At 40.6% G+C, this 22,118-nt stretch overlaps 1 protein-coding gene across 2 annotated transcripts; it reads left to right on the forward strand.

Annotated features, from left to right (window-relative positions):
- The first annotated feature begins 2,994 nt into the window (after nt 1–2,994).
- Nucleotides 2,995–20,775, forward strand: LOC143425185 (calcium uptake protein 3, mitochondrial-like). Of its 2 annotated transcripts, XM_076897799.1 has the most exons (11): nt 2,995–3,201; nt 13,621–13,762; nt 14,260–14,370; nt 16,708–16,755; nt 16,891–16,973; nt 17,650–17,712; nt 19,319–19,447; nt 19,573–19,796; nt 19,893–20,050; nt 20,145–20,302; nt 20,608–20,775. In XM_076897799.1, the coding sequence occupies exons 1-11, from the start codon at nt 2,995–2,997 to the stop codon at nt 20,674–20,676; spliced, it is 1,392 nt and encodes a 463-aa protein (XP_076753914.1). In that variant the 3' UTR covers nt 20,677–20,775. The 2 variants fall into 2 exon arrangements, with proteins under 2 accessions (XP_076753914.1, XP_076753915.1); XM_076897800.1 differs by lacking the exon at nt 17,650–17,712.
- The last annotated feature ends 1,343 nt before the right edge of the window (nt 20,776–22,118 follow it).

The raw sequence follows: 22,118 nt of genomic DNA on the forward strand, positions 1-22,118 counted from the left end.
CCAGGCGAGCGTTTAGTGTGCGTCGGTAGCAACTCTCTCTCACTCTCCCTGACTTCTTGGACGATTCACGTCGAGCGTCCCTGAAGAATGTTCATCACGCTTACGAGTCAAGGAGGTAATGACAACTTTCTTTTTTCTTGCTCGCTGCAGCCAGGAGCCAGTGGTACATGCGCCAAGCTGTCCCTCTTTTTTTCCCTTTTTCTTCGATGGGCCAGCAGGAATGCAAGAGCGCAACCAACGACTCGGGGAATCCGGAGGTTTTCTTCTTTTCTAGACGTCAGGTCGCTGTTGGATCGCGGGGACAGTGAGATAAACGAATGCTTCCAATTAGTTGTCGACGTAGTAATCGACGTTTATGGACTTTTTGCGTAGCCGGTTTAATTGATTCGCGAGCCATGCCCGCGAATGTTACATTTCCCAGGGTTTCCTTTGCAATTTAACTTGGACATTTTTATTACAGCGATAGCAGATCGTTGTATGGATTATACCGAACCGAAAACTGGTTTCCCCGCACAAGAATCACATTGGTTACAGTCGCTGGTAATTGTTAGCCCCATTTCGTGTGTCGGAATGACTCGATGTGTCCGCGAATCGTAAATATTTTTACCGAGACACATTTTCATGAACACGATGCATCTCCGATCTCTCGAATATTTATAGTTTTCAATTAAACGAATTTAATAAATCCCTTTTTAAGTAGCCAATGTATTCGATAATAGAGATACTAATTACAATCAACGTTAACCATTCTGATGCATCGTTATTACTATTATCTGACGTTGATTAGCACCCTTCACTGGTTCCGGTAAATGATGTAAAATTGAAAAATAAACACGTCGACTAATAAATGGCCTGGGAAATTTTTTACTTCTTAATTGAAAATAACAGGAAATCACTCCTTTCGACTTGCCCGTACTTATCTTTTCACGGAATCAATTTACGATCACGAGATTATTCCTAAATAAAGGCGAACCAATTTTGTATGCTGGAAATGTAGGGCTGGTCGATTAATCACTGCAAATTACAAATACGCAGCCCGTGTTTGCAAATTCGCCCGAGGTGGTCAAGGCTGCTAGTCGCTCGTTGCAAAATTGTTATAAATTCTCCTCGACTACGCGTGATGCATCGCGAGGCCTCGGTAGGCATATAAATAAGATTGATACAACTGATATTAATTGCTGACATTAATTGCCATAATCGTTTTACCGGTCGCGTGTAAACGCCTCGAATCACATTGTGAAGGATACCGAGGAAGCACGATAACAACGGTCGGCGAACCAAAGTGATTCATGAACTTATTTAAATAACGAGAACGAACGCGCGCGCGTTCTTCTTCTACAGAGTGGTAGCTAATAAGAATACAGGCGCATGCGTTACTATGAAAACATGAGAAACGATAGAAACTAGAGTGTAAGACACTACGTTATACGTGTGAGCAATAGACGCGTTGATAGTCTCCGGTGTAAGGTTCAAGTAGACTCGACTTTTGACTTTTTATATTCCCAATCACACGGATATCGAATGACGTACAATATAATATATATCTTTCAAGAATGGAGCAACTATTCCTCTATCAGTAATCCACTCTTGTGTAGTCGCACGTTGCACGCCGCCAAGTCGTTATCCGAAGGATAAAGCTGCGCAGCTACGACTCGGAAGATCAGAGCGTGCTATCAGTTCATTACGAGCGATACACCGTACTCTCAGCAACAAGAAAGGGCAAAGATTGCAGAAGATCGCCTCGGCGACTCGTTCTAGTACTAGGATGCATTTATAAATAATGTAACCACAAGGAAGAAACCAGGTAGACTCGTATAATAAACGTCAATGCGGTTGCTAGGGTAACCGGTAGGAAGAGTGCCGCAGTACATTAGCCCGCATAATTTTAGCACTCGCGGCGCTTCAACGGCACTCTTCGCCGCGTTGCGTCACCGCATATCGTGGGTGAAGATGGCACCGTTTCGTTACATAACGCCCTTCGAACGTTGCCTTTGCTTTATACGCAACGCTATTTTCGTCGTATATAAGTTTAATGCCATCGTTAGGCCACCACTTCGCCTATGCGTACTCTTCTCCCTCCCTGGAACGCGATCGTTAAAAAAAACCTGACGTTTCATTCTTTTCCATAGTCGTGCAAAGACATCCAACTTTCATGCGAGATATTAGACGAACGGCTTATGTGCACTAATTATACTAAACTTTTTGGTGATTAAGGTATAGGAATAACTAGAACAAACCGCAACACAGACGTGACGCGTTGCAAAACGGTAAACGATTTTACAATTAGAGATATTTGATTATCCTGGTGCGAATTCTATTTTACTCGAGAAATATTTGACGTAGCTTTGAAGTTGGATACCAGATCATAGGGTACTAGCACTATTTCACCTTCAATATGAGATCTACTAACTTGAAGAACAATATTTAGGGTAAACTTAAAGTTGGCAGGTCGCCAGACCAAATTGTGTGAAGTATTATATAATGTATAATAATGTATGTATATTCTCTACGCGTTAGTTTCTAATTTCTTCTCTATTTTAGTATAGTCGGTACTAAAATTTGTTATCGTCGTAGGTTTCATTAGTTTCTGTAGCAATTTTGAATCAACGTCGTAAATAAAATAAATATCTGAATTGAAATTAAGTACATATAATATATGATTCAACATTCATCAGAGCTGAACTAATAATACTGAATCATTAATTTGAGTACGCATTATCATCTCACGGAAACTAATATTGACAACAAATGAACAAATGATAAGCTTGCTTTTACATTCCCCAATTAAATAACCGTAATCGAAATTTAAGAGTGAACAAATGATTAACTATTTATGAATCGATTGAAAATTTAAATGAAAACGTATGAAAAATCTCTATATATTTCATATTTTTAATTCGAGATAGGATACACTACCGATGATTATAAGACGCGCGAGAAAAATTGCAGATGAATCCAAAGCGCATGCGCGCACTACTGTCGTCCGCAATAAAGATGGCGACCGTGGTGAGGCTGTCAAGTCGAGCATTGTTGTCTTCCCGACATTTTCGTGGTGTCTCACGTTCTTACAATTCATGTCGTAGTATCAGTGATGTGAAAAAATGGAGAAACAGCACCGGATTGTTTGCAGCAGTTTCTGTTGCGCTTCTTATCGGCTACAAATATTCACAACCTGATAAGGTGCACGCCAAGGCTCGAAAGGTAATGCAAATATAAGATATTTTTCGATATTTTATGCAAATTCTATGCATTTGTAAGAATGTACTGAAAACTATGTTTAGTTGAATTCGGAACAATACGCATTTGTGCACGTATTCCAGTTGATTATTAAAGTACTTTAAAGCGTTCCACGATGACTGTTTTCTCATTGATGTCAAATAAAACAAATTCATCTTCATTGAATGCTATTATATGATTCATGTATGAATACTTTTATTATTATCACAACCATGATTTTTTCAATTTTTAAACTATTTAAATATACGTTATATATTATATGTAGTGCTAGATTCTAGTAATCCAGTAGTAATGTTTCCACTCATTTATCCTACCGTTTGCCACGTTCAGTTGTACCTATTTATGATTTCGTCTTTCCAATAGTAATAATAATATATGGTTAAAAAGAGCTGTTTGTGTACCGAGACGCATTGACGAATATCATAAGCTTCGACTGTTTGTCAGAATGTAATGTATTGTAATAAATAGAACTAGAATAGAGTTGTATCTACCGGTTTTCAATTATAATTCAGAAAGAAGATGTCTCATTCAGAGAATGATATATTGAATATTGAAAATACTAATAAACCACAGCCACTTCTTACATCCCCATCTAACATTCTATTTACTTGAATCAGAAGATAGTTATATCTGTTACTTGTTGCAAGAAATAACAGAGACGAGACAAGTCAACCATTACGCATTAACATTCATAAACTCTACCAGCAGACTTCTCTTCAGACTTTATTAATCATATTCGAGAGTTCTATCGCGATCAAAGTCTGGGAAACGTCGCAGACTGACACAGCGTATACAAGAGATCCCACAATCCAACGGACAACCCGTTAACGCGACATCGTAACACGTCCACCGTCGCGTGTTCCCGCTTGGACACGGATCGTCTTTGGGTCTAGCAGAACAAGTGCAGATCCTGGGTAGATCTGTGCTCGATCCACGGCGGACTGGCCACAAATCACGGTCACGCCAGCATCCAACGGCTACGCCAAGGACTGGCAGCCGTTATCGCGTTCAAGATTCGACCGCGTCGTTTATCCTCGATTCTGGCCGCGACCGTTTCACCATCGCGGTTACAACGATCGACGGATACGCTATCTGACGATAACATGGAACATGGCTCCAGAAGATGCGTGAAAGCAACGCGCGAACCGTATCATCGAACCCAATGATGATAGTACTCGCACGGCTCATCGCAAAACCGTTAGTGGCGGCTTCTTCTTCTTCTTTTTCTTTTTCTTCTTCTTCTTCTTCTTCTTCTTCTTCTTCTTCTTCTTCTCCTTCTTTCCTCTAGGCAGAAGTGAGTCTATTTACATATTGCGTGTTACACTCATCCAAGTAGAATTTGAGTGACGGGAACTCGATCCGTGACTGATTTAGTGGATCGAAACTCGCGGGTAGGATACAGTTTCTAACCATCTATTCGCGTGATCTATAATAGATCATCTGTTTGAAACTGGATTTGCGACAAAGAATGGCTGGTCCTATAATCTGATAATATGTAGTTTCGGGAATAATGTCTGTGTGCATGTATAATATATATACATGTACATGTACAAATCATTCGTGACAGTGGGTTTTATTTAAGAAAACAGAAAGCAACCCATATCCAAAAAAAAAAGAAAATGAATCTGATTTATGAAAGTTATGCAGATTTAAATATATACAGCTTCTATTCTGAATAACATAGTTTTCTGTAAAATTTATAGCAGTGATTACGTGAAACGAACTGTATATGCACGATGGGTATGAATCATGATTTTTCGAACGATAACGCTTTTACAAAGCTGTCGAACGTGAGCAGCTTGTAACAGCCACCTGGACTTGACGGTTACTCGGGAGTCTGGGGTACTATTTGCCCTACCCCTTCGAGCTATGTAGATACGGTTATGTTTCTTGCTGCTGGCAGAGAATTGATTATTAAAAGACGGGATGAACGATGAGAAGGAAGATAGTGTCGGTCGGATGAGGTACAATTTGTTAAGAGCCCGATTACCGAGTCGAAACCAATTACCCAGTTTTTGAGACGCGGAAAGGGATATTTTAATGCAGGCTGATGCTTCTTGCCAGCGCGCGAGGCGATTAAAAAGTAGCGACGCTGGTTGTTGCGTTTCTTGCTATGTTTTTGCCATGTTTCCCTGTTTTTTCCTCGTTGCTTTCGCCTCTTTGGAAAAAGTATAGGGGGCCGTCGTAAATGTCCGAGGGATACGTAATTCGCTCGACGCACAATGTTTTACAAAACTATAATTTTAAACGTTTCAGAGAGGAAAAAGTTAAATTATTCAGAATAAACGATCCCTAACTTCTTGCAGCTTGCAGATCTTCGATTGGTTGTGGAAAAAAAAAGAAAAAGAAGAAAGAAACTTGAGATACGCTCGCTGATTATAAAATTCCTCGCTCTGATATAAAAGCTATGTAATGGAAGTATTTTTAAGGCAGCTCTCATCGCGAACCAGTAGTATCTATTTTTTGTGGCACTGGTATTTCATAAACCATCGTCGCTATCATTCCGTATCTCCAACAATGGAGATCCGTTATTAATGCGACGGTAAAGATCGTCGAATCGTAGTAACACCGATAGCGCAGCTCAAGCGTGAAGTAGAACATTACAATGAAACCGAGTTCCGTAAAAATCCAACAAGTTATTTGCTGTTCAGATTACGGCAGATCGAATCAGAGGCTATAGACACGTTACGGTCTTGTTCTTCGTCGGACCGGCACCTGAATACGTGATAAGTACCCGAGAAGTACCCGATAGCGAAGAAATAATCATAAATAGAGACTTGAACCCCGTAAAATGAAATTCCGGAGAGTCTGTACCGTGAGGCGAGCAGCGGACATGGTCGTATAATTGGAATTCGTTTATCAGATGCACCATTACCAGCCGTTGTAATGGATTACCAAGTGTTTGCTCGCGAAGGTAAACCTGATCGTCCTGTAACTACATGTGATGTAATCTCTTAATTTTGATATGTTGCCGGGTTTTTCTGCGATCCCGTATCCGCATTGATTATCGACTCTCTGTTCCGTAAAATTTTCTACAACGTTGCTAATTGGAAACAAGTCTCGCGGACAGTGGGCTTTGCTAATTTATGGGCCACCGAAGAATGTTTCTACCAACGATTTGCGTTTTTCTTCTTTTTCTGCATTTCTATTCGAATACCCGTGCAAGTTTTCAGAGCAAGAAATTACGATATACTTTTTATTGGAAAGTAGATTACAATTTAGAAAAAAAATTTCTCAAGATTCATTTATTACCCTTTATGCTTTCCTTTGCTAGGGGGGGGGGGGTACAACTATTTGCCAAAACTTGTGATTAAATAGGCACCTATTAAATAGATACCATCGATAAAGAATAATGATATACATATATTGGATGTAATAATGTTGTTTTTGAGGCACACATTGTTGAGGAGACACTCGCCGCTGAATGTAAATTTCCTTCGCGGACAACGTGTTAAATATCATGCACGTCGACGCGTTTGATACGACCACGGTATATAATCGAACGATAAAATGGTCTCAGCAAATGTTTCCTTTGTAATAACTTAGAGGATGTAGATGTAAAGATGTAATTTTCTTGGTGGACGCAGCACACTTTACAAAGAATATGTTACACCTCTCGCAATAAATGTCGTTTATACCGCGGCATTTTACGCTGCTACGTTTCGAAAATCTCCGAGTACTTGGAGAAATTCCTAGATCCATCGATTTAAAAAGGTTTATAAAAACCATTTCGAAACGCGTTCTTTTCTAATACTGTTTTTAGGGTTCATTAAAGTCAACGCACACATTCGTCAAAATGGATGTTGATATTGGCTTCTCCCTTCTCTCAGGGAAGGTATAACGGAGTCAATTTCGTCATAGATCGTTTAAGGATCGTAAGATCTTCACGTTCCACTCTCTATCCCCGTATTAAACGAGAAATTTCATTATCTTAAACGGCTGTATAATAAATAACTTAATTGGTATGCAATTGTATAAATAGATACGCTATTTTACGCGAGGTAATGCATTGGAGTTTAAGCGCGCAAGAGTTCTGTTATTGGAACCGGTCGTTTTTGCGACCAATTAAACCAACTTGTTTGTGTCTCGCTAGGATTAGAACCATTTAGAGCACAGACCAGACTTTACACGCCTATAAATCTAAGTTGGTTAGTTTACCGGCCCGTGAATCAGTGAACCGCAAACTATTTTACGAGACATCGATGCTGATGAAAGATTTCTCTTGAACCCTTTATCACCGAAACACCTTTTAATTACCCGACAAACTCTATTTTCGATCGATCGCAGTTGAAATTTTCGTGTCAATAAACGAGCTTAAAAAAATAAGAGAAGTCGATACCTAACGAAGACCTAACCGCGCGCGAGAGATTCGACAATCAAAAATTTTCATATCCAAATATGCGTATGCAAATACGCGAACGAGGGGAGAAGGCACGGCTCGGACGTTGGTCTGTTATCTGATTTCAATTTCCTGCAGCAATCTCGGCGCCACCGTGGTTCGCCGTAAGATCCGTAATCATCGTTGCATTATGCACCAAGGCGAGACGCGCACATTAGTGCACATCGATTCCGGGCAGGTGTTTGCCGATCGGTCGCGTACCTTTCATTTTCATTTCCAACGGTCAGCGTAAACATTCGGCGAATCGTTGATTGCTTTTTACGCGGCTACCTCTTGGTTATTTCGACCTGAGAGGTCCATTTCAGTGTCAAAAGTGACAAATTCAAAAGTAAATTCAATATTTTTCAACTATTATTAATTTTTTTATACGAAAACCATTGAAAGCCATTTCGAAAGCTATTTCGTTTTACATATTATATATATATATATATATATATATATATATATATATATATATAAATAATCGCGTACAAATGATACCACATCGACACGTAGCCAGCGTGTTCGCAATTTAAATGACATTAACTTTAAATAGGGAAAAAGAGATTATAAGCGGCGACACACCAAGAGACACGGTCGGTCAACATGATTTTAGTGCGTAAATGTGTTTAACACATTCATGAGCTAGAGCTTGTCTTTCCGAGCGAACCTAAACGGCAAAAGAAGAAAAATGGAAATCGCGTACGCGTAACAAGTTGCTCCCACAGCATCGCCGCGGGGACAATTCCTGCATGCGTCCTTAAAGAAATGGCGAAACTTGTGGCGAAGCCGATTCGTGTCTACGAATTCATGGAAAAATCAACCCGTATAACGAGGATGCCGTGGAAAATTGTTGCCGCGTTCGCGTGCTTCGCGTACTTTATTGAAAACTATAACAAGAGACCCTCCAGAGACGGGCTAGCGTTCACGGGCGCAGATGAGAAGAAGAACACAGAGAAATTCCGTGGGTCCGGGGAAGAAAAAGAACTCGGATGCCTCGCGCTTAGCATAATGTTCACCGCGCCTGTCATTACTCTGCACCGCTAACATGCCATCCCAACACCCCTGTAGAATCGGTTGTATAGACACGCGAGGACGTGCCAACAAAGCAGGAGTCTTGAACATTGAATTAAATGCTAGAACAGGAATAGGTGAAAACGCGATGGTCGGTCGCGTGCACAGCTAATTCGGAGATATAAATTATAATTGGTTCAAGATTCGAGCGATCGTCCACCGCGGGATGGGTGAACGGGCAGCTGTGCTGTGCAAAGGTGCTTGTAAATCACGGTGTTTCCTGATGTATATTTGCTTTGAACGATCGGGAATGATTAATCAGAAGACTTGAAGACTCGTTAATATCCGCGAGCAGCTCGTTACTAGTTATTATTGCTTTGTTGCTCGTCTTTCAGCTTGAGGGATAAGGCGTAAAGTTTCGAGTAAAGGGGGATCTCTGATGATCTACGACTCGTAGGTGTTACTTTTCGTTGCCCACTGTCGGCGTCGATCAATTTCTTGCGCGCGGTATTCTTTTTTCCGCGGATGAAAATTATAGTGAATTCCGTAACCATTTTAGAAAATCTCCTGCATCGATGAAGCATCGATGGAAGATAAGGATTCGATCCCTCGTGGTTTTATTGAATCACGCCCCTGCGTTAGGTTCATTTGCTTACTTTGATCGTCGACTGAAATTCTTCTAAGCTTGACGCGGGTACTTTGTTTGGACAAAGCTCCTATTTCCCTAATTGTCTGATAAATTTCAAGTTTCTCAAATGCAACCGGACAAGCAGAATGGTAGACACGTTTTACCTTCGTATGTTTGCTCGGTATCGTGCATGTTTCTCTCATTTAGAAGCGGCGTAATCGCAGAATTGTAAAGTTACTTACATTCTTATCTATCTCCTCCAGTTAAAGATTAAAGTAGGGAAAAAAAAAATTCGTTGAACGTTTTACTTCCGCATAACGATTCGCATTCGATTCTGTCCGTTCGTGGTCCGCTCGTTCGGAAATGGTAACTGGCGAATAGGCGTTTACAAATTTATTAACGCAATCGAACAATACCACAATTCCCAGGATCTCGATAAATCACGAACAGATAAAATCACCGGAGTCACTTTCACGTGGCCACGAGCCACGATACGGCGTGGTGGTGGTGACCCATAGAATAAAATCGGTGAGATTCGAAGAACAGAAGGAAAGATGGATGTACCATTATAGATAGACGGTCGAAGCGCACGCCGGCACCATTTGTACCTTTCGAACGATTCGATTGGTGGGACCGAGTTGAAACAGGCGAAGAATTTCATTTATCCGGCCACGTAACACGAGGCCCAATTTCCGAAACGACATGGAACTACGGTGGTCCACGGCTTCTAGTTCACCCGGTAGCAATTTGTACAAAGGGACACCGGCACCTCCGAGCCTCCTCTCTCTAACGAGAAGATTAGACCTAACGGCGTTTGGTATCCCATAAATCGCCGGGCGCCGCGCGCATTAACCACGGGAAAGAAATACGAGGCGATTTATGGGTGTGCTGCGGCGTAAATTCATTCTCGCGGAAATATCTTTCCCCCACGATCGTCTCCGCCGGCCAACCTCTGTCGCTGATGTATCCCTGAATCGTGAGATCGTGTCCCTGGATACGGTCGTTCTTTCGTAACAACCATCCTCCGGTACCGTCCTGCTCCCATCGTTGACCTTGACCAACCATTAACACGGTTTCATTTACAATTCTTTCGTTTAGGGTGCTCCCTTTATTTTAGCTGACAGCCGCGAGAGATGTGCACTGACATGGAACCCATGGAAGTTGTTGGTGAACGCGTTCACGTTCGCATCAAATGCTTTTCCCCCTACAGTACCCTACAATACTATTTTTCATTGAATTTTTTTCTCATTCAAACCCGAACTGATACGTATGTGTAGTAAATGGTGGCCTTGTAATCAGGGATTCTTGAAATTAATTAGTACCATTTGCGTGGTACCATTGTGCTCTTGGTTTCCTTTTCTTAGGAAGCTTATTGTGCTAGCCGATACTTTTGGTGTTTAACGGGCTTGTAAACGAGCGCACGGTGGCTTTCCAGGCAATGGAAGAGGTTTACGGAAAGGTTAACGTGTTAAACGTTCGAAATCCGTTAGAGATCCTTAAGGGTATTATTTGAAATTTTGTGTCGAAAGCCTTGCGCCGTTCTTACCCTTCACTGTATCAATATTTTTGGATAATGTATTTGGATTAATTATTATCATTCGAATCGTTACTATATTTCGCACGTTCACGCGTACCATAAAACAGCCTCTATGCTGTAATCCCTTCACCGTACAGACTTTTACAAGCGAATTTCAACCAACACGTATGTTTTCCAATAACTCGTAAACTTAACGGGTGCGAAACTTTCTCGCAGAGCAACTTGTAACACTAGAAGTCACTGTCAGCGGACGTTAAAACCACATTTTTCAATCAATTACTCTGGCACAGGAATGCCAAGCGGCACGATCGAAGGATAAGAGAAAACATACGTTTACTTTTATCGCTTATCCGCTGAAATTACCATTGACATGCGTAGGTATCATTTCGCTACTACGAACAAAACTATAAAAATTAATAAGCGCAGTTCGTACGGAACGTCCGATCGTTAGTTTCCTCGAGTCGCGTAATTACGAAACGGAATACCGCGGTACGCAGTGAAATGATTTTCTTTAAAATACGATTAGCGATTTAGCATACTCGCGGAGAAATGAGCGGCACTTTCGAGCGTGGCTGCGTTTAAACGTAAAAAACCGAGAGAGCGGTCGAGAAAAGCGGTAGAAGTTGAGGACGGAAACTTTATTTCTATAATTTTACGCTTAATGAGTCTACAACGTTCGATGGGGGAAACGAAGGGGAAAAAGAGGAAAGATTTCTGCGAGCAGCGCCGCGTATTCGCGCGCGTCTACGACGAACCTATATGTATATAGTTCGCGGCGCTAATCTTGATCGGTAACAGGAAGCGGCTATTACAAGCGTGAGCCATTGTAGAAACGATTTATCGTGAAAAAAAGAAAAAAGAAAAAGAAAAAAAACAGAAAAGAGAAGTTGATTTACGAGCAAACGGAGGACTCGCGGAGAGGACGCCGGTATCCGATTACGATGGCGCTTATGGAAATGCGTCGAACAATAAGGCTGTCGCGGATCCTTAAGGTGAATCTGCATGCTACCCGGTCCGGCGACACTCGCATGAGTTTTCACGGTGTAAACGCACGGTGTAATAACGTTGTTGCAGTAAAGGAAGGTGAAACCTTGATTTGCTCAACCGCGAGAGTAATAATGCAGTGTGTATAATAAAGATCGCGATTTATCTGAACTCGCGATAAGTATAATTGGAATTCCATTCACGATTGGAACTTGATCGGGCATTCGGTAAAATTTCGTTGCAACATATTTGTTTACTCTATTAGTTCGACTGCGATCAAGAAAAGTGTAAAAACGTGGATCGTAGCGATCTCGATTGGAGTTTTCATTGTTTTCGCGTTTAGATCCTGTTTTCTCTTTAAACGTGAAAACGTATCAGATCACGCAATACGCAATACACGCGTTAAATAGATCTAACCAAAGGTAAGAATTGAAAGTAGAAATTGGAAAGAATCATTTTTCTCGCAAGAGAGAGAAAGGCGGGAGTAGAGAGGATTGTATATCCTCGGACAATAACTCATAATCAGTTGTTCCGAAACGAGGATCGCGGCGGGTCCAACAATTTCGCGTCCCCAGAACGAACGATTCAATCCTCGCCGGTGAGATCGCAAATTCGCGTCGTTCAGGCTTAACTGCGGCTTACGTCGCGAAATGCGCGTATTGCACGGAACGGCAGGTAAGCAGGTAAGTAGTAGGTGGGAGTAGAGTAATCGGCCGCGAAGTGGGCGTGCTGGCTCCCACGAGAGAACCCAACAAAAGGGCCTCGCCCTTTTAGAAATTCGACAATCCTTCATAGTCGCGTTCCAACCGCTGGTATCGATAGTTTGTTAACCTATACGATCGATGACCCGTACGAGCAACAATGGAACGGAGCGAGACCCCCTATGGGAGACGCCGGAGTTTTCCACGCGCGGCTGGATAACGAGATCGGTATTTATGGCTCATATCGTACTCGTACCTAAATGTTCCGGGATTTTATCTATACGCCTTGCCGAAGATATCAACTAGAAAATAGAAATTCTACGGAAGTCGATAGAAAATCTTATTCCGTTTACATGTACGTAGATACCTATCCATAATCGAATAGAATATTGATATGGAAATTTAGATGATTGCGACATCGTAGACTTCGTAGACTTGAACAGTTTTATTTGGAAATGATTATTAAGATCTCTATTAAATAGATACCTGCACAAAGACGGATACGTAAACTTTTACTAAGCAATATTAGTATATGTATGAATGATTGTTGTTAGTCCTTGTAATGCCATCGAATAATAGCGTATTATGCAAATAAATTCAGAATCAGGGTTGTGGGCGGTAGGTGGATCTTACGTCCGAAGCAATCGCGCGCGGTCTTACGGATAGCGACGCGTTTTGTACCACGAGATTAGAATATTTGTTTTTTTCAAAGCAAACGAAAATGATAACTAGAGAGTTGAATGTATAATGTCTAAATAAAATCACCACCTATAGTATAATATAATTCAACTGATTAAAAGCCCGCTGTGCATCGGGCTTAAAGCCCGATGGGTGACGGTACTTGGAGGGTATGGTATACAAGTAACCAGGAGGAAAAAAGTGAATGACTGTACTATCAGAGTTTTATACCTGCTCAGTCATTGTAATCATGAGATTACACATTTTACAGAATACCCATGGAAAACGTGCGAATTTCACGCTGCGTACTTGTACGATCATCTCAAGCGTGACATCAACATAGTTTTCAACAAGAAGGAATCGTAACATTGTTGTTGCAGAGCATTAAAAATTGTCACGCTTAACTATACGATAACTAGAAACAAAATGACACTAAATGGTTCCTTTTATGCCTGTCGCATAGAAAGACGACGATACACAGAAAGCAGTAAAATTGACGATGAGGGAGCGAAGGTTTATAAAATTTGCATCGGTGGAATACAATGGACAACTGTACATGACGCCTCGGGACTTCCTCGACAGTGTTGTCGAACCTGAACCCAGGCGTGAGTATTAAATAACTTCCATTTTTGTAATTTTCATAATAGAAAATCAAAAGCAGTAAAAGAGGAATTTTCTATATACAATTACTTTGATTGACTTTCGGAAACTTCATATAACAGATATCTTATGTTTAAAGATCGTCACGACTCGAGACTCGATGAAACTCGAGAGCGCAAAAAATCGAGAAAGAAGATTTTAACGCGCACGGAGCGCACGGAATCATAAAAACGATGAGAGATAAAGAGATTAATAGTCGTAGACGTTCTATTTTAATGCACTCAGTTCGCCACATATGTCGGCCTATATATATATATACATACATATATATATATATACGAATAGAATAAACATTCTAAACGCACGTCTTTATACGACTTTTCCACGGTCCTTTGATGTAGTCTGCTCCCGCGCAAACTGGCAATGACGTTGCACTGAAATCACGGCCGCCCCTCGATCAACTCTGAATAATATAAATAAATATATTTCGGTGATATTCCAGCGAGGCTGAAGCGACGCGTGTTAACTGACAAGGAGTTGGAGGTGATGAGAAACAGCATCCCGGCGCTCCACCACGGAAATCCACATATGTTCCGAAACCTTCGGGACAAAGGTGAGCAGTGAAAAACTACCGCGTACGATTTTTACACGGTCATCAGTCACGGGGCAGAGAGAAAAAAAGAAATGTTTAACGACAAGCGAGTTTGTGTACAGCACCCCGCGTGCGATCAGCGTCTTTTTCGAACAGAAAAACAGTTCCTCGTGCTGCATGGGAAGAGGAAGGTTTTCTGTAGAAAGATCGCTGCAGTCGACTGTGAAGGACGAGCGTATATTTGATTTGCAATTTTTCCGGACAGCGCAAGCAGTAATAATCAACTATCGAAAGAAGACTGTTTGGATGTATTGGAAATCATATTTAAACTGAACGTAATAGATATTAAGAAAAGGAAACTGATCCTAGAAACGAAAGTAGCAATCGATTAAAATAAATTAACCGTTCGCTATCTATATACGTATTACCGACAAATCGGTAATGGCAGGTTGCAAGTGTTCCTGTTAATTCTCGATGCTGCTCTTCTGCAAGGCTCTCGCGTGAACGCCTCCGAGATCAGTGGGGCAATTAATCCCGCCACCCTTGCGACGGTCGAAATAACAGGGCTGCGTCGTTAACGAGTCGGCGGTGCAGCTGGTGCTAGCCTCTTCCTGGCTTTTTGTGCGTTCACCGCACGTTTGTCGCGCTAATGGAAATGCAAATAATCGCGCACGGAGCCAGTTTCACACTTCCCTCTAATAAACGAGTTCCGTCGCTTCTCTGTGTGTAATCCCACTTTCTCTTTTTCTTCCGTAACGCCGTGGCGGCACGTACGCGTGTGCGTCAGCCCGGAATTTCGTGAACCCGATATACGATATACGAATGCGCTGCTCTTTAGCTAGCAAGTTTCATTAAAAATATTCTAAATACTTTTCTAATCACCCTGAAAGTACATGCTCGCCCGGTTACCAAGCGCATCCTGTAGAGAACGGTATTCGAAGCTATTTCGAAACGTGACTAAGTGATATACTTCCTTATTGCGCGAACGTGTACCAAGTAGTACACCGCGGCGGAATAAGTCGCGGGAGTTTTATGAATGAAGCAAACCGGTACAATCGAAAGTTTCGCTCGTTCGCCAGCGGGAGGAAACGTATTTCTATTCTTTCCCTTCGTAATGCTTTGTCACTGCAAATAGCTCTGTGATCCCTGAATGGTGGGTCTCTACATCGAACGATTTTCCATTATTTTACAATCCTTTCTCTTCTCTTTCGCTTGGTAATTTTTTAAACGGTTAATTCTATTCGCCTGCCAATCCGAATGACCAAGTTTTGCATTCACGTTCGCATCGTTGATCCAGCAAATATTGATGGAAAATATACTGGTTGCTGGTGGCCGAGAAACATTTTCATTTCCTAGAAGAACCCGTTCAGACACGGTTCAGACCGAAAGGGTGGCTTAGTTATCAAGTTTATCTGATGTTTGCCGACGTTGCCGGGCAAATAGCTTAATTCGGAGGAAAGTTTAATCCGACGAGGAACGGGAAAAGAAATGGATCGTCGACGTCGAGAGCGGAGCTTTGACCGGTTCCTAAACTTTCCACCGGCTCTCGTAGCCGTGAAAGCGTTTTATGGAGTGCTTACGGCACATAAAATCGGTCTTGTGGGGCCGTCCGGCGCAAATCTGTGAAAGCACGCGATGGAGGCGAAAGTGACGGGGCGTGCTCTTCGACGGAGAATCAAAATTTAGATTCGAACGAATGTCTTTCCTCCCCGTGACGCCGTTAAAAGTCTGAGTTATTGGTAATGCCTTCCCGTGGCAGGGAGAAAAGGGGAGGGGGATGCCGTGAGAGGAAATGCCTGGAACGCTATGGGGCGTATCTAATGTCGCGCGTCGCTACTTATTCTCTCCACCGGGTTCCTAGTTTCGTGCGGCCAATCTGTTACGCTTAGATTACGAGTTAACACGATTACTCGTTGGAAATTAGTACGGGACTTTTGTCGTGGCCTCGCGCGTCGTAAACAAAACGGGGAGGGAATCGTTCGCGCGCGATGCATCATTTTCCCATAAATGGATTTACCCTTAAATGGATATCAATCCCACCTTGGAGCCTTGGAGCCTTGGCTGGCTCCCTTTAGATCGATCCGCCTCGCCTCGGATACGTAATGAAATTTAACGATCGACCAACGGCTAATTTTCACGCGGCGAGAGATTCGAAGACAAAGATTTTTACCAAGTGATTGATCGTTCGAAGGATTTCCAATTGTACCTGTAAACTTGCCGCGTTAAAATTAAATAAATCTTAACTGTTTACTGGAATTCGAAAGGCTGAAGGAAATATATGGAGGAAATGTTTGAACGATTGAAAAAGATTTCTCCGTATATTTTTATAATAATTATTATTTTCTTTCATTTTTTTAGGTATCATTTCTTACACGGAGTATCTATTTCTCTTGTCCATCCTGATCAGTAAGTACTCGTTGGTTTTGTTTCTAAGAGCTTTAAGTGCGAAAAATGAAAGGCAGCTTGATACTTTTCCGATGCATTTGGTATTGCAATCTGATACCGATACTGAATTAATATTAACCAACATTTTCGTTACAGAACCTAAATCAGGTTTCCAAATAGCGTTTAACATGTTTGATACAGATGGAAATGAACGCGTGGACAAGACCGAGTTTCTTGTGGTAAGATGATTTTTCTCTTCTTTTCCAAATTTCGCACACTTTGTTATATGCTACGATTATACTTTCCAAGCTCTCGAAATTCTTTAACGAGGGAACGCGAGTTTCGCTGTACAACGCTCTTTAAACGAAACGCATTTAAACCAAAACGTAGAAGTAAACATGTTGTATTTTATTTATTTTATTTATTTTTTTCTTTTTTTAATACATTGAAAATGTTGATAAATTATGTCTCTCAATAAAAAGCTTCAGCTGATTTAAAAATTACCGCGATGCATGAGATTATGATATTTACTTTTGTTATGTTTACAATATCGAATCACGCTCACCTTTCAGTACGTATTTTCAACTAGACACGTAATTTTCTGTAAATGCCACGATACAATTACGTCAAGCGAATAACGCAGAATTTAATAATCTTTGAAAATCATCGATCGAATAAAAGTAGTGCCTGTGCAAAGTAAACAATGAAGGGTAGTGTAGAAGAGTAAACATCAGCTCGAGTATAGCGGGGCGCGGTCCAACGTTCGGCTCGCGCGACGCAACGTTCTCGGTGATCTCGCGCGGCGAAAATAAGGAGGGAAAAATCACATGGTCGAGTACGGAAGGGGGCCAAGCACGGCGCAACAGAGAGTAGAATTTTCCAATTTGCACGGATTTGCGTTGGTAATTTTCACAGATTCGACGATTACTTGGCGGCAGTCTCAAGCACCGGCAACTCGACGATGAAACGAAACGTGCAGTGAGTTTTAATATATTCATGAAAAAGTGAACAGAGAGCCGGAGATCGCAGCCTCGATTACTGCCGCGCGATTCATTTTACTCGCTTGCAGTCGTAACCACCCCAAGACGGCTGTGCGCCTTTGACATCTAACGAACCTGCTTGATAGTGTTATTAACTTACACTTTTCACGATAAGTAACATCCTCCTTCAGATAACCTCGGTGATAATAATATTTCTCTTTCTAGTTTTCTTTCTCTTCCTCTTTCCCTCCCTTTCTCGCAATTTAATATCGAAACTTTCCAAGATATCAATGCCGAGATATTAGTAGGCGATTATTAAACTTCAAATTGAATGAGAAATTACAAGATACACCCAGATTAATCGCGACAGTGATTTTAATATATAGTAGAAAATGATTAAAATAATACTTTTAACTAATACGACGAATGTAAACGAAATTTGTTTCATTCTTGTTTTTTCATTTCAAAGGAAGCATTGATTTATTAGTAATTTATTTATTCACTTCGTTCTCCCTTTACTCTCGTCTACTGGGCATTTTAATGCTTGACATTCTTATATTTTTTCTTATCCCATCGTATTTGTATTTTTCATTCCTGTTATCGCTAAATCATTTCGGTTCATTTGTGTCTGTTACCTTATTCCCTACTCCACTGATTTGTTCTTGTTATATTTATTCTTGTTGTGTCAAAAAAAAAAAAAAAAATTGTTATATATATTGTTCATACTGTTCACTGTTCTTTTCCGGTGCACTAGTTGAATTGCATAATGCCACCGAACGAAGACCTCGTGTTTAAGCCGAAACTTCGTAACAATCAACAATCAACCGATGAAATAAATCTGGTTATATCTAATTTCTACGACGTAAGTTTCTACGAAACTATTCAATTTCTACGGTGTGAAATATGCAGTTGCTCGTTGGATATCTGCTGGTGTGGACTTTGATTTCACTTTATTTATACCCTTTGTAATAACACTTTACAATTCTTCAATTACAACGAATGCAATAAAAGATTTCCGACTATAGATTTGACAGAGATATAACTTGAATCCCGCTTATATTTGGAGTATGTATTTCTTTTTGTAACAGCTGCCGAATTAAACGGTGCTTTACTATGAAAAATTTCCAACTCGAGAAACAAGTTCGTAAGAAAAATTTTCTAATAACTTTGGAATGACAGCCAGAGAATATCAATGTAAAAAAAGAAAACGACTTATGAGTGATGGAGATATTTGTCAAGTAAAGAGTAATAGTAAATAAAGTTCTCCCGCAATAACATAACAAAGTTTACACGCAAACATCGCATCATTTTTTGTAATACCTAAAGGCAACACAACGTGGGTTACAATTCTATCACTGAGATCACCGTCAGCGTAAATCGTAATAACGTACAATAAAAAGTGAGGACGCATGTACCCTCGTGTTAATCTCCGCTATGCTAACTCTCACGCCGTTTATTTCAGACACATTAGCTCTGGATGCTAAAATCATTGCTGCCATTTTGCCTCTGCCTTATGCAAATCCTCCTGTATGTTATCTCACGAAGGCCTTTACTAACCAACTATAAAACCGAAATGTTCATAATTGTCCGTTTCTCCCGACTAGATGGAAAAAGTTTTCAGCCACGCCTGGAGAGGACGCCATGGCACCGAAACTAAAGAAAAACTGGACCTTTTAGAAGAAAAGCAAACAACTCCCGAAGCAATCCAACTTCAATACATCGATGACGAACAGGTACCGCATAGTTTTGCTTCTCTAAATAATTTATCCGACCCTCCTCCCACGTTCTATAATATCTTTAACAAATCGAAACAAGTAGAACAAATAGATGTAAAAAGATCTAATAATATTATTTGCAGGGCCTGCAACGGCGACATGCAGTTGATACGAGCCTGATGATACACTTCTTTGGGAAAGATGGAAAGAATGAATTGAAATACGATGATTTCAGACGATTCATGGAGAATCTGCAGCAAGAAGTACTAGAGCTGGAGTTCCATGAATATAGTAAAGGGCGTGATACTATCAGCGAATTAGATTTTGCGAAGATTTTGTTGCGATACACTCATCTCGATACCGACGAGTACGGCTTCCTGTTTCTTAAAGCTCGTAATTGAGTTTCTTACGATGCCCTATAGGAAACTTTTTTACGATTAATTTCCTGCCTGGCTGCTTACAGATACGATAAATATTTGGACAGGATACTGGTGAACTCGGAACTTCAAATTGGTATCACGTTCGATGAATTCCGACGTTTCTATCAATTTTTGAACAACCTCGATGATTTCGCGATAGCTATGCGAATGTACACTCTAGCGGATCATCCGATATCGAAAGGTTTCAACAAATTTCCTCTGCTGAACAACTATTTAAATATTTCAACATCGATATTATATCGAATTTGTCAACACCAATTATTTATATGTTTCAGACGAGTTTCAACGAGCTGTAAAAATCTGTACGGGAAGTGTGCTTAGCGCTCACATTATTGATACCGTATTCGCGCTTTTCGACGAAGATGGCGATGGACTTTTATCGTATAAAGAGTTTATAGCAATAATGAAAGATCGACTTCACAGAGGTTTCAAGGTACTCTACTTGCATAATTGTAGAATTAGTTACATGGCGTTATAGCATTTTGAAGGATTGGTTTTGGTCATTCATTTTTAAATATAATATATCGCGTTTGATGCCCCTTACAGACTGCAACCGACGCAGAAGTACATCAATGCATACACAGTTGCCATTTCCCAGTAGATCAGTAAAATGTTCTTATTATTCAAGATAATTGTTAAAAATGATCGTATTTAGGGGGAAATTCTTAATCATTCGTTACGTTCTGAATTGTTTGATGTTCGATAATTGTATTAGTAATCATTGTAATTAATTTGCAGTCTCAACAACGTCTCAAGAATTTACAGGCCTTTACTTCCTGCGTGAAGCAAGAGATGAAATCACGTTAAATGGCAGCATTAATTGGACGAGAAGAATCTAGAAACGAGTACATGCGTAATGGATTCAAGAATACCAAGTGCCATTCCGGGCTTTAGCCTCTTTCGGAAATCCCAGTCCCATTAATTTCATTCATTGTGATAATTGTTTGCCACTTCTTCAAGTATACACCTCAAAATATCTACCTCTGTTTAGCGTGCGTTTCTTTGATTATAAATATTTTTGTATCTGCTGTGACTGTTATCCTATGCTACGATTTAGATACCCAACAATGAACTAGTCTTTACGGGTAGCTGCAACTAACGGATGCTAACGATGCTGTTATTTTACTAAGTGATAACCTGAATTTATCATTATCTATCGAGGATGCGAGAATAAATTTCTATCAAGTATTACACGCAACGTATTTTATGTATCTAATTAATACGATTATTATTTATTTCTGAACGTTTATTTGATATGTTTTGCGATCAAATTTGTCTTTCTGACGTATCGTCAATAAATTAATAATTTGTCCAAATACAGTGAAGCAAATTTATTACCAAAATTAACGCCACGATCCTTGTCTTGCAGATTACTGTTTCTTCTAGATTGCGACTCTAGAAGGCAGAATTCCAGGTACGTTTCGGAAAATGATTATTATCATTTATTTCAAGCGTAAGATTATAAGAAAATTGTTCGTATCGTACAGTTCGTGCAAATTGAAAGTTTTACAATATCGTAGATGCCATTCCACCGACGTGCACCGCCAGTGGCCCAGTTCTCCCTTTTTGCCGCAGACTGCGCGTAGTAATTGTTGTTTGTTATCACTCATCACACTGATTGCCGTCTGCTGATCTCATGAATTGAGCCAGCGAAAAGAGTCGCTTCTCGTCATTTCTCGTCTGTCCCACAGCCTAACATCAAACGAACCTCGTCGCGAACAATGATTCCGCAAAAAGCTTCCTAGTTCCAGAGCAACCAACATCGTCTAGGAATGCAATTCTTAAACGAGTTTAAGCGGCCTGACAATCGTTAAAATACCTCGAAATCCAAGTGCTTTTAAATACGTATCCCCTCTTTTTGAAGTCACGTCATAAATATCTTTCAAAAAATTACGATCAAATCTACAAGGTCTACGACTAACATGTTATTTACTTAAACAATGTATTCGAACCAGTTTAAAAATAGAGTACGATCAAATGCAATTACTCGATTCGATCAGAAGCATTTTGTAGGCATAAATGAATATGGTAAATAGACGTTAAGTTAGAGACAAAGAAACATCGTGTCGTTATTATATTTTACGTAGTTTTATATTTGAAAAGGAAGGTTTACAAACGCGAATGTTTATAACGAGCGAGCGAAGAAAGTTTAACGCATAGGCTACTAAGGCGAACTAAAGCAGCGAACCTAAGTTCGCTGAAACCGAAGTTATTGTCAAACTTGAATACGCGACAGCTACGTCAGCGTT

The sequence above is a fragment of the Xylocopa sonorina genome, chromosome 7 (genome assembly GCF_050948175.1).
Source record: "Xylocopa sonorina isolate GNS202 chromosome 7, iyXylSono1_principal, whole genome shotgun sequence".
In the NCBI taxonomy this organism is placed as follows: Eukaryota; Metazoa; Arthropoda; class Insecta; order Hymenoptera; family Apidae; genus Xylocopa; species Xylocopa sonorina.

What these genes read in the sequence shown, in the direction of transcription:
- LOC143425185 (XM_076897799.1), top strand. Translation starts at nt 2,995, where the DNA reads ATGGCGACCGTGGTGAGGCTGTCAAGTCGAGCATTGTTGTCTTCCCGA. An exon ending in TCTCTTGTCCATCCTGATCA is followed by an intron (nt 16,756 to 16,890) that starts GTAAGTACTCGT and finishes TTTTCGTTACAG; the next exon opens with AACCTAAATCAGGTTTCCAA. An exon ending in ACTCATCTCGATACCGACGA is followed by an intron (nt 19,797 to 19,892) that starts GTACGGCTTCCT and finishes GGCTGCTTACAG; the next exon opens with ATACGATAAATATTTGGACA.